At 28.8% G+C, this 16,646-nt stretch overlaps 4 protein-coding genes and 1 long non-coding RNA gene across 5 annotated transcripts in view; 2 read left to right on the forward strand and 3 right to left on the reverse strand.

Moving 5' to 3' along the window:
• The window catches only part of LOC111420760 (uncharacterized), a 155,454-nt gene extending 144,503 nt beyond the window's left edge, over positions 1-10,951 (reverse strand). Inside the window, exons 1-5 of the long non-coding RNA XR_011641976.1 lie at positions 10,865-10,951; positions 10,111-10,791; positions 3,252-3,537; positions 3,031-3,196; positions 2,677-2,841 (exon numbers count right to left, since the gene is read on the reverse strand). This is a non-coding gene — a long non-coding RNA (uncharacterized lncRNA). The remainder of the gene's footprint in view (positions 1-2,676; positions 2,842-3,030; positions 3,197-3,251; positions 3,538-10,110; positions 10,792-10,864) is intronic.
• On the forward strand, positions 3,736-5,444 carry LOC111420759 (Calumenin scf). Its single transcript, XM_023053797.2, has 2 exons — positions 3,736-3,993; positions 4,135-5,444. Exon 2 carries the CDS (start codon positions 4,143-4,145, stop codon positions 5,103-5,105), a length of 963 nt encoding a protein of 320 aa, XP_022909565.1. The 5' UTR covers positions 3,736-3,993; positions 4,135-4,142; the 3' UTR covers positions 5,106-5,444.
• A 638-nt stretch (positions 10,952-11,589) lies between the features above and the next one.
• Positions 11,590-12,640, forward strand: LOC111420761 (Fibroblast growth factor receptor 1 oncogene partner 2). The gene is made up of 3 exons (XM_023053798.2): positions 11,590-11,939; positions 11,996-12,373; positions 12,430-12,640. Exons 1-3 carry the CDS (start codon positions 11,805-11,807, stop codon positions 12,535-12,537), a joined length of 621 nt encoding a protein of 206 aa, XP_022909566.1. The 5' UTR covers positions 11,590-11,804; the 3' UTR covers positions 12,538-12,640.
• A 111-nt stretch (positions 12,641-12,751) lies between these two features.
• On the reverse strand, positions 12,752-13,518 carry LOC139431753 (Signal peptidase complex subunit Spase22-23). Its single transcript, XM_071199880.1, has 3 exons — positions 13,313-13,518; positions 12,987-13,253; positions 12,752-12,929 (listed from the first exon to the last, which is right to left on the reverse strand). Exons 1-3 carry the CDS (start codon positions 13,453-13,455, stop codon positions 12,800-12,802), a joined length of 540 nt encoding a protein of 179 aa, XP_071055981.1. The 5' UTR covers positions 13,456-13,518; the 3' UTR covers positions 12,752-12,799.
• Positions 13,519-13,737: 219 nt separating this feature from the next.
• LOC111420762 (Signal peptidase complex subunit Spase22-23) lies at positions 13,738-14,578 on the reverse strand. Its single transcript, XM_023053799.2, has 4 exons — positions 14,473-14,578; positions 14,224-14,415; positions 14,035-14,151; positions 13,738-13,961 (listed from the first exon to the last, which is right to left on the reverse strand). The coding sequence occupies exons 1-4, from the start codon at positions 14,525-14,527 to the stop codon at positions 13,810-13,812; spliced, it is 516 nt and encodes a 171-aa protein (XP_022909567.2). The 5' UTR covers positions 14,528-14,578; the 3' UTR covers positions 13,738-13,809.
• Between the last annotated feature and the right edge of the window lie 2,068 nt (positions 14,579-16,646).

The raw sequence follows: 16,646 nt of genomic DNA on the forward strand, positions 1-16,646 counted from the left end.
ATTAAACTAAAATTAGCACTATCACTAGAACTAACACTAACACTACAGACCTACAACTAGAAACTTTCGGGTTAAACCATGAGTTTTTTGAAAAAATGTTTGACGTTTCAGATGCCATGTTGCAACCTTCTTCAGAAACAAGTTCGAACTGACGAATTCGGTTAAAATTTGACAATAACCATCTTCTCTATTTATGTTATTCCCATGTCGATGAATTTCTATCGCCTCTCTCGTCAATCTTTGGAAGTAATATCCGTTTCTTGTTAGCACTTTTGTCGAACTCTATGCTGTGTCCTCCTTTGTGGCAATGCTCTGCGACTGCAAATTGTTGGATCTTCCTTAGTCGGGCATCCCTCTCGTGATCCTTGATGCGGCACTCGATGTTACGTCCAGTTTGGCCAACTTAGTATTTCCCGCAACTTCACGATAGCCTCCGTTTAATGGGGTTAGTTTGTCTTTGGCTATCGGAAGAGCGTTTTGTATTTTGCTGACTGTACCGTATCGTACCATGATATCATTCTTCTTCAGACGCCACGCAATTCGCTCCGTCACACCTGAAACATAAGGAAGGTATATCCTTCTGTTTGCGTAGTTTTTTGGCTTGTTGGATATCTCTCATCGTATAGCCTTTCTTCTGCAGCACATCTTCTAGGAATCCTTCTTCTTTTCTTAGGTTCACTTTATCGCATATCCTCTCTACTCGCTGGAATAAGGCTTGAATAACGGACCTCTTCTGTTGTGGGTGGTGGTGGGATGAAGCCTGCAGGTACCTATTCGTATACGACTTCTTTCGATATACTCCCAGAATTTTATCATGCATCTGACTTCAGTATGTAACAAAAGAGATGTATGTACACTTCCCATTTCCTCACATAGTATTTTTTTATTATTTCCAGTCCAGTAGTACGTGTTGATAGAGATTTACGTAACAGAAGATCCTCTGATATTGCGTTTTCATGCTGGTACCTAACGATGACAATTAATATTGCGAGTCCAGTTACATCGGTACATTCGTCCATTTGTAATGCAAATTTGCATGAGTTCAGGCGAAACGTAAGTTCATTCTTTATATTGGTTGCTCAATTTCTAATGCGTTGAGCTATCGTGTCATTCGATAGTGGGATCTTACCTATTTCTTCTGCTGACTTTTCATCTAACATACATCTTACCATCTCCATAGCGCAAGGTTTTATGACATTTTCCGCAATTGAGTAGGTTTCACCGCGTTGAGCTATTTGATGACTGACCAAGTAAGAAGCCTCAGTTGCTTTTTCATTAATCGTTTTTGTGGTTTGAACCGTAAACGTTTTTAATTTTACAAGTTCGTCACACTTTCGCTTGAAAAATTCAACATTTTTTTCCAACAATTCAACCAACACTAGACCTAGAACTAGAAAGTTTCTAGAATTTTTCTAGTTCTAGGTCTAGTGTGAGTTCTAGTTTTAGTGCAATAAAAATATACTACTACAACATAGTAGAATACATCATAAAGGAACACCATGAAGTTGTCCATTTGTCTATTATAATATGATAACATTGATAACTAACTTCAGATTTAAAATGTCAACCTCAATTTTGACATATTTGTAATCTTCATTAAAAATCCTTTAAAATGAGTACAAACACGAGATATTTATCTTCAATATTAATGAAGTTATGGTCAACTTCCGGTTAAGAATGTCAACGTCAATTTTAACAAATTTGTAAACGTCGTGAAATATCCTTTAAAATGAGTCCAAACATGATACGTTTAATTCCAATATTACTCGAGATATAAGCAATTTCCGGTTTGAAATGTCAATGTCATTTAGACATATTCTTAATTTTTATAAAATGTCTTAAAATTTATCACAAAAACAAAAATACAATAAAAAAATTAAAAGTTAAGGTTAGTATTAATATTTAATAATTAAATTGCTATCTTCATTGTTGATAACTTCGGGTTTAACGTTTTTTTATTCAAACTTTTTGGTTTTTTGAGATAAGTGCGTCATGTTTGGACTCATCTTAAAGATTTTTTAATAAAGAATACATCATGAAAGAAAGCCATGAAGTTGTCCATCTGTCTATTATATGATAACTAACTTCAGATTTAAAATGTCAACTTCAATTTTGACATATTTGTAATCTTCATTAAAAATCCTTTAAAATGAGTACAAACACGACATATTTATTTTCAATATGAAGTTATGGTTAACTTCCGGTTAAGAATGTCAACGTCAATTTTAACAAATTTGTAATGGTCGTGAAAAATCCTTTAAAATGAGTCCAAACATGATACTTTTAATTCCAATATTACTCGAGATATAAGCAACTTCCGGTTTGAAATGTCAATGTCATTTAGACAAATTTTTAATTTTTATAAAATGTCTTAAAATTTATCACAAAAACAAAAATACAATAAAAAAAATTAAAAATTGAGGTTGGTATTAATATTTAATAATTAAATTGCTATCTTCATTGTTGCTAACTTCGGGTTTAACGTTTTTTTATTCAAACTTTTTTGTTTTTTGAGATAAGTGCGTCATGTTTGGACTCCCTTTAAAGGTTATTTTAGGAAGATTACGAATACAATAATAAAATTAAAGTTGATATTGACAACTGAAAGTTTTTTTCACTAAATTCTTGTACATTTTAATTGATCTAAAAATTTTTTTTTTGATTTAATCCACTTACCTTGTTTATAATATCCTAGATAAACCAATTTTGAGTTAAATACAGCCTTTAAATCCAATTAATTATGTATTTTTCATTAAAAAAACTTTAATTCAACGTCACTTTTGACAAGCAACTCAATATTTGGATCTTAATCACCATGGCAACCGAGTCAAGTTGGATAACCTTAAAATAATAAAATTTTATTCCGATTTTTTTATCAATTATAACTTAATTTTTATTAATTTTAAAACAATTCGAATTCTTTACGATTATCTCGCATTCATAACAAATTCGTTAATTGTAGTTAATTTAAATCGATTCTAATTAAGAGAAATAAATTAAAAATATTTTTTTTTGATTTAATCCACTTACCTTGTTTATAATACCCTGGATAAACCAATTTTGTGTTAAATACAGCCTTTTAAACCAATTAAATAAGACTTTTTCCTTAAAAAAACTTAAATTCAATTTCAATTTTGACAAGCACCTGCAATATTTGGATCTTAATCACCATGGTAACCGAGACAAGTTGGATAACCTAACAATAATAAAATTGTAACCGTTAATATTTTGTTTTATACTTTAATTTATACCTTTTTTTATATTTTTGTGTATTGCTTCTTAATTGAAATACACTGTATAAATAAAAACATAGAAATGTCAATTCTTCCAATGACGTCACAGCAAGGCCTTTGCGGGGGGATACGTTTATAACAACAGCGTTCATATGGAGTTGGATAAACTTATACAGGATGTTTACTCAACGGACTTTGAGATGAAGATTTGATATATCTTATTATGAGATATAAGGTTATGTATGTCATCTTTGATTAATTGTCAAAATTGTGACATTACGGATTTCTGTAATAAAGCAGATTCCTGTAAAAAAATTATTGATTTTGAACAAAAATTAAGTTTTAATCCTAAAAAATATGATCGATATAAAAAATAAATTTAATTTATTCTCATAAAAAATCATTTTATTTAGCTGTGATATTTAAATCTTTAAATTTTTTAACGTCAACATCGCCATCTCTTATTGACTTACAAAACGAATATATTCGGCGTCCTAAATATAAGTGATGATATAGACTCCGATTATTTAGTTGATGATGTGGGAGTAAAAATTAGGTCTAAAAGCCGTTCTTATCAGACTTCCTTTAATATAAACAAAGCTGCCGGTTGCGGAGAGTAGATTTCATCCCAGAGCGCAAAGAACTTGATGAGTTGGAGCTTCTAAAATAACACGTGTACCTCACCTCCCCTCGGTGTCAATGTTCTAAAAGTTTACGTACTTTTTAACTCAAATTTAATTATTTAAACTAAAAGAGAAAGGTAAGTAAGTGAAGAATTACATTAAGATTCATTCCAACTCACTTAAGTCCTTGTTAAATTAATTAAGGCGATTTTAACTTTAAAAGTGATGATGTGGAACTATGTAATTTGATATTCCCATTAATTTTCTTATATTTTTAGATTTAATAATGATTATTAAAGTAATTATTATTGCACTTTTGGGAATTGCTTCTGCTGTTCCTAAACCAGAAGAGAAAAAAGATCGAGTCATCGACAGGGAATTAAGCAGCCAAGAACACTTTAATGAAGAAGAACAACATAATGCTCAATACGATCATGAAGCATTTTTAGGGGATGAAGCTAAAACCTTTGATCAATTACCACCAGAAGAAAGTAAAAGAAGATTAGGCTTAATAGTTGATAAAATCGATTATAACAAAGATGGTGTGATAAATCATGAAGAATTAAGAGATTGGATAAGATACACTCAAAAAAGGTACATAATGGAAGATGTTGAACGCCAATGGACTCAACATAATCCAGAAAATAAAGATCAAATAAAATGGGAAGATTATAAAAAATTAGTTTATGGTTTCTTAGACTCAATGGATCCTCAAGATGCTGATAAAGATGATGAAGGTTTTTCTTATAAATCAATGTTAAAACGCGATCGAAGAAGATGGAGCATTGCTGATGGAGATGGTGATGATGCACTTACAAAAGAAGAATTTGCTGGGTTTTTGCACCCAGAGGAAAGTGGGCATATGAGAGACGTCGTCGTTTTAGAAACAATGGAAGATATTGATAAAGATAAAGATGGTAAAATATCTTTAGAGGAGTATATCGGAGATATGTATAGATCTGAAGAAAACGAGGAAGAACCTGAATGGGTTAAAAGCGAACGGGAGCAATTTGCGAAATATCGCGATGATGATAAAGATGGTTACATGACTGAAGAAGAAGTTAAAAATTGGATAATGCCCCCTGATTTTGACCATGCCGAAGCAGAAGCGAGACATTTAATTTATGAAGCTGATAAAGATGCGGATCATCAATTAACTAAAGAAGAAATTTTGAATAATTATGATTTATTTGTTGGGTCGCAAGCGACCGATTTTGGGGAAGCTTTAGCCCGTCACGACGAATTTTAAGTACTTAGGTTCAACCAAAGAACAAGAATCTCTTGTAAGATATTTTTACTCTTGAATTTTTGGATAATTCTATTAAAATGTGTTCAAATTAAATATTTAAGAAGAAATTTATGCTTTAAAATTAAGCTTTTTTTAATTATCTTTAAAACTACCTCTTCTTTCATCTTTCCATTTATGCGAATTAAAAAATAAAGAAAAAAGGGCATTTATTTAGCTATAAGTTTTCGTTTGTGCCAATGTAGCTTTACTTCTCTTTCTCAAATAATCCTAGGTGCTCTCCTATTTTTATACTTTTTAATGTCGACAAAGTTTTAAGGAAAATAAATTATTACTAATAAACACTTTTTGTTTTCATTTATCTCTTTCAAGATAAAACTTTAATTGCTTTACCACGCGAAGTATTTTAATAAATCTATGTTAAACTCATTTAAATGTCAATGAACTTGAGCAAACCACTTTATAGTTACAATTGAAATCCTGAAGATATTACTCTCTTTAATTGAAGTTAAAAGATGCTCAAAAAGACGTTTTGAAAAATCACTTTTAATTCTTGAGATATAAATTTTGTAATTTTCGCCGATTAAGTTTTAAAAATTCGTATAAAATCGATTTCTTGGAATATGAGTATGAAAATTTCCCAAAATGTTAATAAAAGTTTCCTCTTTTCAATGAAATAAACCGTTTGGAAAAATAACTTTTAGTTTTTGAGAAAACAATATTTGAAGTTTTGATAAAATTTTCGATGTTGCAATTTTTATCGATAACTTTCAAAATTCGCTATAAAATTAATTTCTTGAAGAATCCTTGTGGAAATATCACCAATTATTAATTAAAGTATCCTCTTTTTAATGCAACAAGCCGTTTTGAAAAATCACTTTTAGTTCTTGAGAAATACATTTTTGAAATGATCGAAAATTTTTTCGAATTTTTCAATTTTCGCTGATTAAGTTTTAAAAATTTGTATAAAATCCATTTCTTGGAATATGATTATGAAAATTTCCCAAAGTGTTAATAAAAGTGTCCTCTTTAACATGAATCAACCCGTTTTGAAAAATAACTTTTAGTTTTTGAGAAAACAATATTTGAAGTTTTCATAAAATTTTCAATGTTGCAATTTTTATCGATAATTTTCAAAATTCGTTATAAAATTAATTTCTTGAAGGATCCTTGTGGAAATATCGCCAATTATTAATTAAAGTATCCTCTTTTTAATGCAAAAAGCCGTTTTGAAAAATCACTTTTAGTTATTGAGAAATAAATTTTTGAAATGATCGATAATTTTTTCGAATTTTGCAATTTTCGCCGATTAAGTTTTAAAAATTCGTATAAAATCCATTTCTTGGAATATGAGTATGAAAATTTCCCAAAGTGTTAATAAGAGTGTCCTCTTTCCAATGAACCAACACGTTTTGAAAAATAACTTTTAGTTTTTGAGAAAACAATATTTGAAGTTTTCATAAAATTTTCAATGTTGCAATTTTCATCGATAATTTTCAAAATTCGTTATAAAATTAATTTCTTGAAGGATCCTTGTGGAAATATCGCCAATTATTAATTAAAGTATCCTCTTTTTAATGCAAAAAGCCATTTTGAAAAATCACTTTTAGTTATTGAGAAATAAATTTTTGAAATGATCGATAATTTTTTCGAATTTTGCAATTTTCGCCGATTAAGTTTTAAAAATTCGCATAAAATCCATTTCTTGGAATATGAGTATGAAAATTTTCCAAAGTGTTAATAAGAGTGTCCTCTTTCCAATGAACCAACACGTTTTGAAAAATAACTTTTAGTTTTTGAGAAAACAATATTTGAATTTTGATAAAATTTTCAACGTTGCAATTTTCATCGATAATTTTCAAAATTCGCTATAAAATTAATTTCTTGAAGGATCCTTGTGGAAATATCACCAATTATTAATTAAAGTATCCTCTTTTTAATGCAACAAGCCGTTTTGAAAAATCACTTTTAGTTCTTGAGAAATAAATTTTTGAAATGATCGAAAATTTTTTCGAATTTTTCAATTTTCGCTGATTAAGTTTTAAAAATTTGTATAAAATCCATTTCTTGGAATATGATTATGAAAATTTCCCAAAGTGTTAATAAAAGTGTCCTCTTTCCAATGAATCAACCCGTTTTGAAAAATAACTTTTAGTTTTTGAGAAAACAATATTTGAAGTTTTGATAAAATTTTCGATGTTGCAATTTTCATCGATAATTTTCAAAATTCGTTATAAAATTAATTTCTTGAATGATCCTTGTGGAAATATCGCCAATTATTAATTAAAGTATCCTCTTTTTAATGCAAAAAGCCGTTTTGAAAAATCTCTTTTAATTCTTGACTGCTGGCGCCAGTTGAATATATAAATAATATAAATATAAATTATAACATGTATATTTTCAATTACACAGTTTCATTTAAATTATCAATCAAAGTGTCTAATTTCCAAAGGTGAGGTTCGTTTCGAGATCTCACATTTAGTCTTTGAGATATACGTTTTTAAAACTCAACAAATCTTACAATTCCAAAATTTTTTCTATTTCTTACATGACATTAGTTTAAAAAATTTCTAAAAAATCGATTTCTTGATAAAATGTTATGAAATTGTCACCAATTATAAACGAAAGCGTCTACTTTTCAATGATAAAGTTCGTTTCGAGATATCACTTTTAGTTTTTGAGATAAAAACGTTTAAACTCAACAAGAATTTCAATTTGCAACATTTTCACGATCAGTTTAAAAAAATTGTGAAAAATCGATTTCTTGGTAAAATGTTATGAAATTGTTACCAATTGTCAAAGAAAGCGTCCACTTTTCAAGGAAAAAGTTCATTTCGAAATATCACTTTTCGTTTTTGAGATAACAATGTTTAATTTCAACAAGAAAATCGATTTCCAACATTTTCTAGATCATTTTTAAAAAATTTCTAAAAAATCAATTTCTTGGTTAAATGATATGGAATTATCACCAATTGTTAATGAAGGCGTCTACTTTTCAATGATAAAGTTTGTTTCGAGATAGCATTTTTCGGTTTTGAGATAAAATTAACAAACATTTCGATTTCTAAAATTCTTTGGTTTCTTAGATATTAGCTTAAAAAATATGGAAAAAGTCGATTTCTTGGTAAAATGATATGAGATTATTACCAATTGTCAATGAAAGCGTCTACTTTTCAATGATAAATTTCGGTTTGAGGTATCACTTTTAGTTATTGAGATAAAAATGTTTAAACTCAATAAAAATGTCAACCCCAACTTTTTTATAGATCAGTTTAAAAAATTTCTGAAAAATCGATTTTTTGATTAAATGATATGAAATTATCACCAAATTATAAATCAAAGTGTCTAATTTCCAATCATGAGGTTCGTTTCGAGATATCACTTTTAGTTCTTGAGAAATACATTTTTGAAATGATCGACAATTTTTTCGAATTTTCGCCGATTAATTTTAATAATTCGTATAAAATCGATTTCTTGGAATATGAGTATGAAAATTTCCCAAAATGTTAATAAAAGTGTCCTCTTTTCAATGAACCAACCCGTTTTGAAAAATAACTTTTAGTTTTTGAGAAAACAATATTTAAAGTTTTGACAAAATTTTTTGAAGGATCTTAGTGGAAATTTCACCAATTATTAATTATAGTATCCTCAAGAACCGCGCAAGAAGAAGAATGTGACCAAAAACATCGAGTCTATTAATGCAGGAGAATGCAAGAAGATGATTATCGATAACGTTTTACCAGCCATTAGATCCAAATTCCCGAAAGCGCATAAAACCAAGACAATTTATGTTCAACAAGATAATGCAAAACCGCATTCTTATGAAAACGATATAGAATTGCTGGCCGAAGGATGAAGAGATGGATGATGTATTAAATTCATCGTGATTTTTTTGTATACCATAATTTGGGACAAATTGTAAAGAGAAATGTATACCATAATTTAGGACAGAGGTAGTACAAAAAAGTTTTATGCCTACTTCATCAGACAAACAAAGTCCATGTCTTTTTTATCGTAATTTAAGTTGTAGGTTTGAAAGGTAAGGTTATAAGCTTAATTGTAGGGTCCTAAAGGTAATCACATAACTCCTAACATGTTCTACTACATCCTCAGTCTCTAAACATGATCGTGCCTACATCATTATACAAGCACAAAGTGTTGAGGGGATGATCCATATCTCTCTTAGGCCACTAGGTGCGATTAAACTCCAGAAACGAACAGACAGAAAGATTAATGGTTTTCAATAGTATTCTGAACCTTGATGTCAAAATTCCAAAAGTGTTTTCAACTATTCTTCTGGTACGGGATAAACGATAGTTAAATATTATTTCCTCTTTACTTGTATTTTTTATCAAAGGAAAGGCATCATCCCCTACAAAAAATACATATGGCATCTTTGGACTAAAACCTGACAGTGACTCTGGGTCAGGAATATATAAGCCATCATTCTTTAACTAACATCTCAAAAAATGCCAAATCACTAGAAAGACCAGCTTGATGTCCTACCATTTGTACGCACATGAACCGTTAAGAATTGATAGTTTCCATTAACAACTGCCATCAAAATTATAAAAAAATTTCAGGTCCAGAGAGTTTTATAATGTTGACATATTTTCCGTCAATAGCACCAATGCAATGAGGAAAGATCCAAATGTCGCTAAAAGCATCAGCTTCTGCTTTCCACTCATTACTGTTATTCGGAAACTAGAAAACTGATTGCTGACCACACGATGATTATCATTGCATCCAGCAATAGAACGATGAACAATGAACGATACTTCGTAAATGAACCTAACTGCCCAGTACACATTCTCAAATATTTCAAGACTACAATTGCCGCTGAATCTGGTTCGGGTACCGAAAATACCAACGAAGATGTGTTGGATGCAGAGATATATTTAAAAAAACTGAACCAACGTCTTGAAGATGCTTACTTTGGTATAAATGTGCAGCAATTACTTCGAAAACTACCTAATAATGAAGCAGAATATAAATCCATATTTCTTACCTGGTACAGAGACGCAATCAAGTATCTTGAATCAAGGTTTGACTTTAACGAAAACACTAATGGATTTAACTTGTTGAAAAAATTGACACTGAACAATCAATCCAGTACGAAGACTTGGTTAAAATTGTGTCTCAGCTAAATGTAAATGTCGACCATTATATGCGGAGTATTCTGTACTCAAATCAATTATATCTAAAGTAATTGGTGAAAATGTTAAAGTCCTGGACACCTGATCCATACCTGGTCCAAAGTCCATACGCAGTCTAAAGTCAACATCAGATGAAATTAATGAAAACCATTTTTTTGTCAAAGTACTTCACTTTGTGTTTTCGATCCCAGTCATAGAAAATAGCTTGGTAGAAATGCAACTCTTTAAATAAAATCTTCGTACTAAGAATTGAACACATGTGGCGCCATCTGTTGGAGACATTTTGGAATTATTCAGCTAAGAACCGAACCACTAGAATACAGTTGGATTGGGTTTATATATTATATAAAAGCTCCAACCACAGAATAACTGCTTGGAGCTCGAATTAACGTTCCGACAGGTTGGGAATTCCTCAGATGCAATTATCTATGGCAATTACACCTGTCAAATAATGCCACCACATTTGAATCATCACTGCATCATATGACATGAGAGATTGCATCTGACGAGCTTTCAACAACTTATAACGTTAGCTGAAACAAAGGTATTATGTCAATTATAATCTAATTATTTAATCATACCATTATTACTTTATTATATTCTTACCGAAAAATCACTTTAAAATGACGTTTTCATCTGTCATTCTGAACAAACTTCAACTTTATAATTTTAAAAGTTGAAGTTAGCGGCAAATTTAAAGATATAACACGAATTGGAATCTATACTTTTTAAATTAAAAGAATGATACTGGTTATAATTGTTATTGCTGTCTCTCATCATTCCCACTATTAATAATAAAATTGTTAGTTTAATTAAATTATTTCAGTATAGATGCCATCTTACGGTGGGATTTCGACATACAATCAGTTCCAAGTTTGAATCTTTTCCTTGTGCGGAAATACATTTATTTATTTATTATATGGTTTAACATGGACCAAGAATCGAAACAGATTGGATATACAAAGTGTGAAGGCAGAATTACATATAAAAACCAACTTTAATCTGTCATGCAAAGACTTTTATAAATAAATTTTAGAAAACGATGAAGCTCTTAAAGCAGCTAAAACCAATCAAAAATATACGTGGATTATTCTGAAAAATAAGTAAACAATTTGTTTATGTAAAAATGAATGTGGATAAAGCAATGACTTGGTTTGAATTTAATAGATTAAATAAAACTGCCATCTAGTAAACAATATATGTACTAGTAGTCGTATTTAATTATATTTACAATATTACTTAATTATTTCAAAAAGAAAATTAAATTTATATCAGAAAAACGATAAACTAACAGGAAAATAATTTTTTAAAGTTGGCACTACTGCAAAAAAATCGCATTAATTACATGTCAACAAAATGTCAAATAGACAGATGTTTTTATTAAACAATTAATCAAAAAATTAAATTGTTTATGAAAACCAACATATTAAGTTAATAATCAATAAAAGAAATCATATAACACAGACTTTTTCTTCTTAGTAGTGTAGTGGTGATGGTTTTTTAGTTGATTAGGTTATAGTTAGTTGTGTGGTTAGGATAAAAAACGATGTCTTTAACAATTCAACAAATAATAACGGACGCTAAACGTTTAGCAGGGCGTTTAAAGGAACGGGATAGTATTGCGGAAGTATTACTTAGCGAGACTCACGCAATAAATAAAAAAATTGACACAATGAAACAGGTTAAAATTGAATTCTAACCTTAAATTGTGATGGAAATTTCGTAATTTTGTTGTAGTACCAAGAAGAAGTCGAACAATTAAACGAAGTTGCTCACCAAACGCCGCACACGCAATTAATAGCTAATATCCAAAAAGAAAATAGACATTTAAGGGAGATTCAACAAGAAAATCGAGAATTACGGGCCGCCTTAGAAGAACACCAAACCGCTTTAGAGCATATTATGTCGAAATATAGGCAGCACACAACAGAACAAATTTATAAATCGAGAGTTGATTTTTCTATGCATCAAGACGAGAGATCACGAAAAATTATTACCGAACAAGCAGAAAAAATTCATGAAATGGCTGCAGTTATGGATAAAGCGGCTTTAATGGATGAAATGAAATTTTGTCACGATTTGGAGATTGTCTCCAGGTTGCAAGCTGAAAATAAAGTTTGTGTAATGATTTATGTTATGTTTAATGATTATTTAATCAATTTTTTTGGTAGGGTTTAAAGGAGATGTTAGAAATTTCTTGTAAATATGGATCATATGGACAACCATTGGTGATTCCTGACAAAGAGGATAAATTTGTACAAACGGATCAAAATAAATGATCATTACTGTAATGTGCCTCAAATCTTCATCTTATTTGTTACATTTACTAATTTATTATAAGTGTTTTTTCTTTTTTGCACTAGTATATAGTACTTTCCATTAGTCCTGTGTATATGTGTCAATTATCTCTTTATCACCCAATAATATTAAAAGTTTTTTTTATTTAACTATGTTATTAGATAATCTATTTACAAAAAAAAATAATAAAGGAGGTTCTTTAATAAAAAAAAATGCAACTTTAATTAAATCAAAGAGATTAATTTACATCCTAGTTGATGTATATTCCACAGGAAATTTAAAAGTATGACTTCCATGGGCGAAAATATTCGGTAATAACCCAGCATTAGGGATAATATTCCAAGATAAAGTCAGCGTAATATTATTATTACCCCTAAAAATCACGAATACTTTAATTATAGAAATACTTTTGTGTTTAATAAAGTTTTACCTCAAACCATTTCCATCATCCCAAAAATAATACTTAGTATTCATATTTTTAAAGTCCAAAATCGCATTTTCACCTCTCAAAATAATCTTATCCCATAAAACGACTTGATTTAATTCATTATTTTCCGTTTTATACTCGGCCGTTAAATACAAAAATAACTGTTTAACATTCCAATTAAAAAGATGCGTTAAATCGGTTTGAAGATCGAATGTTAAGAAACCGAGATCATTCTTTTCCCTCGAAGCGCTATAATCCGGAACGTTTTTGCTAGAAATCAATACAAAATGAATTAAAATTACGAAAATAAAATAGGTTATGTTACTTACACGACAACTTTAACCGTATTTAAGTCGGCTTTAGTACGGTAATTTAAAAGAACGGTCGATGCGAAACACACAAACGTTAAACACGCCAAAACGCTTAAAGCGTACGCTAAAATTGCATTTCCCCTTTGTAAAATTGAATGCATTTTATTTTTCTTTGAAGTTTTGACGTGAACACGACTTTTTGTGTCAATGAGACACGTCAGGTTATGTCTGTTTAATTAGGAAACTGTATTATCAACATTTATTGGGCCATCTCTTAAATAATGTAAAGAATTAACAAAAATTATTAATAAATATTGTTTTAATAGGTTTTAATAATTAATTATTATTATTTATTAGTTGTTTTTATTATTATTAATAATACATCAATAACAATTTTAATCTCATTCTAACGCCATCTATTTTACAGTGTCACAATGATATTAAAGATCGCTTTTTTTTAATTAAAAAAATACTTTATTAATAAAAATAAATAATTTCAAATTAAATTAATAAATTTACGTATTACATGGCATATAAATTCCTGGGCTAGATTCGCATAAACAAACTTGAACTTTGGTACTATCAATTTTTTGGTCGAAACAGCCTTTGGTAACTGCCCCTTCATCAACCACAAAGGCTCTTGTACACATATATGTAATGTTCAATACTAGAATTAAAAAAAAATTTAATCAGTTAACGATATTGATGTTTAATCAATTATTGGTATTGATATTACGCACGTGCATCATTGAAGCTGTAACTGTACTTGGCGCAAACTTGTCCTCGGGCTCTTCTACAAACCACATCAGTTCTGTGATGTTCCCATACGTACTGCATATCTGGTGGAGTTCCATCATCTAAAATTGAATTAATTCAATTAAGCGAATTAATCAATTATGCAAATTAAATTAATTTCGATTGTTATTTACAAGAAATTAGAAAAGGTGTTCTACAAGGAATCCCATCAGCTCGATTATCATTTCGCCACTCTTCGCAAGTTGTGTTTAGTCCTTTGCTGCTGTTATCGTAGTTTGGGCCTAACCAAGTAAATCTAAAGCAATATGATAAACTTGGATCCAATTCAGTGATTTCTTCGGTTGCATCTTCGGATTGACCCTCGACTTAATAAATAAAAGCTGAGTTAGATCGGATAATAAAGAGAACTAAGTTTTTCTTACTGTTTAGAATGTAGACAAAGTATAAAAACGCAAACACAATATAAAACGACTTCATTTTGTACGGTTACTAATCAATCTGAAATTTCTAGGTTTCTATGGCCAACAAAAAAATTAATGACGATAAGATCTTGATAAGATTATTATTAAATTATTGATAGCTGACTTCTGTATCAAGCGGATGCGATAAAATGTTTTTTTTGTTGGTTATCTAAATATCTTAAGTGTGCATCCGTTTTTGTTATATTTTAGTCATTTTATGTTATTTTTATTGTTATTTGATCCATAATAAAGATTACATTGAAATTTTTGTTCCACTAAAAAGTAGATATTTTTCTTTGTCATATTTTTGGGAATTCCAGAAAAATCATTCAAGAAATAGATTTTTCATGAATTTTTGTTAATTCTAAAAAACATTATATTAAAAACAAGATAATATAATTATTAAGTTTATTCCATGGAAACTGAATGTAATTTTGGAAAACGGTTGCTTTCATCAAAAAGTAGACACTTTTCTTTATCATATACGAAAATTTCAGAAAATTATTCAAAAAAATAGATTTTTCATGAATTTTTAAAGTTAACCCTAAAAAATGTGAAATTCAAAAGCTAAAAATTAGATTGAGCAACTTTGAAACTTTATTTCTGGAAAACCAAAGGTGATTTTGAAAAACGGGTTTTTTCATTAAAAAGTATATACTTTTCTTTATTATATTTGGAAATTGTAGATAAATTTTCTGAAAGATAGATTTTTCATGAATTTTTAAAGTTAACCCTAAAAAGTGTGAAATTCAAAAGCTAAAAATTAGATTGAGCAACTTTGAAACTTTATTCCTCAAAAACCAAAGGTGATTTTGAAAAACGGTTTTTTCCATTAAAAAGTATATACTTTTCTTTATTATATTTGGAAATTTTAGGTAAATTTTCCAAAAAATAGATTTTTCATGAATTTTTAAAGTTAATCCTAAAAAATGTTAAATTCAAAGCGAAAAATTAGATTGAGCAACTTTGAAACTTTATTCCTCAAAAACCAATGGTGATTTTGAAAAACGGTTTTTTCCATTAAAAAGTATATACTTTTCTTTATTATATTTGGAAACTTTAGATAAATTTTCCAAAAAATAGATTTTTCATGAAATTTTACACTTAACCCTAAAAAATATGAAATTCAAAAGCTAAAAAATGGATTGAGCAACTTTGAAACTTTATTTCTCAAAAACCAAAGGTGATTTTGAAAAACGGTTTTTTTCATTAAAAAGTATATACTTTTCTTTATTATATTTGGAAATTGTAGATAAATTTTCCGAAAGATGGATTTTTCATGAATTTTTAAAGTTAACCCTAAAAAGTGTGAAATTCAAAAGCTAAAAATTAAATTGAGCAACTTTGAAACTTTATTCCTCAAAAACCAAAGGTGATTTTGAAAAACGGTTTGTTTCATTAAAAAGTATATACTTTTCTTTATTATATTTGGAAATTTTAGATAAATTTTCCAAAACGTAGATTTTTCATAAATTTTTACAGTTAACCCTAAAAAATATGAAATTCAAAAGCTAAAAAATGGATTGAGCAACTTTGAAACTTTATTCCTCGAAAACCAAAGGTGATATTGAAAAATGGTTATTTCCATTAAAAAGTATATACTTTTCTTTATTATATTTGGGAATTGTAGATAAATTTTCCGAAAGATAGATTTTACATGAATTTTTACAGTTAACCCTAAAAAATGTGAAATTCAAAAGCAAAAAAATGGATTGAGCAACTTTGAAACTTTATTCCTCCAAAACCAAAGGTGATTTTGAATAACGGTTTTCTCCATTAAATAGTATATAGTTTTCTTTATTATATTTGGAAATTTTATATAAATTATCTAAAAAATAGATTTTTCATGAATTTTTACAGTTAACCCTAAAAAATGTGAAACTCAAAGCTAAAAATTAGATTGAACAACTTTGAAATTTTATTTCTCAAAAACCAAAGGTGATTTTGAAAAACGGTTTTTTTCATTAAAAAGTATATACTTTTCTTTATTATATTTAGAAATTGTAGATAAATTTTCCGAAAGATAGATTTTTCATGAATTTTTACAGTTAACCCTAAAAAATGTGAAATTCAAAAGCTAAAAAATGGATTGAGCAACTTTGAAACTTTATTCCTCGAAAACCAAAGGTGATTTT

This window comes from Onthophagus taurus, chromosome 11 (genome assembly GCF_036711975.1).
Source record: "Onthophagus taurus isolate NC chromosome 11, IU_Otau_3.0, whole genome shotgun sequence".
Lineage (NCBI taxonomy): Eukaryota > Metazoa > Arthropoda > Insecta > Coleoptera > Scarabaeidae > Onthophagus > Onthophagus taurus.